This window comes from Oxyura jamaicensis, unplaced genomic scaffold, assembly GCF_011077185.1.
Source record: "Oxyura jamaicensis isolate SHBP4307 breed ruddy duck unplaced genomic scaffold, BPBGC_Ojam_1.0 oxyUn_random_OJ72541, whole genome shotgun sequence".
In the NCBI taxonomy this organism is placed as follows: Eukaryota; Metazoa; Chordata; class Aves; order Anseriformes; family Anatidae; genus Oxyura; species Oxyura jamaicensis.
In genome coordinates this window covers 1-1306 of record NW_023311105.1, presented here as the reverse complement: position 1 = coordinate 1306, position 1306 = coordinate 1, and the positions used below count along the sequence as shown (strand labels likewise).

Genomic DNA, 1306 nt, shown 5'->3' with positions numbered 1-1306 from the left:
CCGTGGTGTCCCCATCCCCAGGGTGTCCCCAAGGTGTCCCCATCCCCGTGGTGTCCCCTTCCCCACGGTGTCCCCACCCCTGCCATGTCCCCAAGCTATCCGAATCCCAGCAGTGCCCTAACCCCGCGATGTCCCCGACCCCGTGGTGTCCCCGCGGTGTCCCCGTCCGTCACCTCGAGCCGCAGGGTGGGCTGGGGGGCGGCGGGGCTGGCGAGGCAGCGGGTGCCGTTCTGGATGCCCATGATGACGGGGAGCCGGGCGTGCTCGAAGGAGCGGTTGGGCACCCAAAAAACCTTCTCTGTGGGGACACCGGGGAGGGGACACGACACACCGTCAGCCCCCCACGTCCCCCCGTGTCCCCCCCCCCGTGTCCCCAAGCCCCCCCTCACCTTCCAGCGCGGCGTTGGCGCCCTGCAGGTGCCCGGCCACCAGCTGGTCGTTGCGCAGGTACAGCGACTTCTGGTTCATGTCCCAAATCCTGCGGGGACACCGGGACCCCGCTGCCCTCAGCGGGACCCCCGGCACCCCCGGGACCCCTCGGGGACCCCTCCGAGCCCCCCGCCCCTTACCGGTACTTGAAGACCTTGGTCTGCAGGGTGGGCGCGTGGCACGACGCGATGCCTTCGGCCTCTGCGCAGAGGATGAGGAGGGCGAGGGTGAGCGCCATGGGGCTGGCCATGGGGCTGGCCATGGGGCACGCCGTGGGGCTGTCCGTGGGGCTGTCCGTGGGGCTGTCCGTGGGGCAGGCCGCCCCTCGCCTTTATACCCCGCGGGCTCGGCGGCTCCCTCCCGAAATCGCCAGCCCGCGGAGGCGGGGATGGGGTGGGGGGCTGCCGGTGTTGCAAGCGCTCCCGGTTCCGCTTCTTCCCCCTCCCCGCTCCCCCCCCCCGGTCCCGCCCGGTGGCCCCGGTGCCGCTCACCCATGGGACGCCCCACGCCGGCCGCCCCGGCTGCGCTGCCCCGCTGGGGGAGGAAGGAAGGAAGGAAGGACGCGGGGGTGTTGCCACACTGCCAGCAGGGTGCGAAGGGCTCGCCCCACCCCCCCCCTCACCCGTGGGTGCTCCCGCTGCGTGGGGGGGGGTGACAGGGACAGCGAAGGCACACGAAAGGGACCACGGGGGGGAGCTGGCGGAGGCGGGGATCGAACCCGCGACCTCCTCGCTGCGAGCGCGGCGCCCTCCCCGCTGCGCCACCTGGCGCCGGTGTCACGGAGGCGGCGGCGCATGCGCAGCGCGGCGGGGCGCCCGGCCGGACGTGGGGAGCGGTGAGTGGCCGCGGCGGGGGGCGGCGCATGCGCGGTGCGCGG

The 1306-nt window shown here is 74.5% G+C and overlaps 1 protein-coding gene across 2 annotated transcripts in view; it reads right to left on the bottom strand.

The window, feature by feature from the left end:
- The window catches only part of LOC118159876 (interleukin-1 receptor antagonist protein-like), a 1976-nt gene extending 916 nt beyond the window's left edge, over positions 1 to 1060 (bottom strand). The window contains exons 1-4 of one of the 2 annotated variants that reach the window (XM_035314416.1): positions 921 to 1060; positions 570 to 630; positions 390 to 478; positions 174 to 298 (exon numbers count right to left, since the gene is read on the bottom strand). In XM_035314416.1, the coding sequence (XP_035170307.1) occupies positions 174 to 298; positions 390 to 478; positions 570 to 630; positions 921 to 924 (279 nt within the window). In that variant the 5' untranslated portion in view covers positions 925 to 1060. Of the gene's footprint in view, positions 1 to 173; positions 299 to 389; positions 479 to 569; positions 707 to 920 lie in introns of those variants that run through there. The other variant, XM_035314415.1, reaches the window with a different exon arrangement.
- Positions 1061 to 1306: the final 246 nt, after the last annotated feature.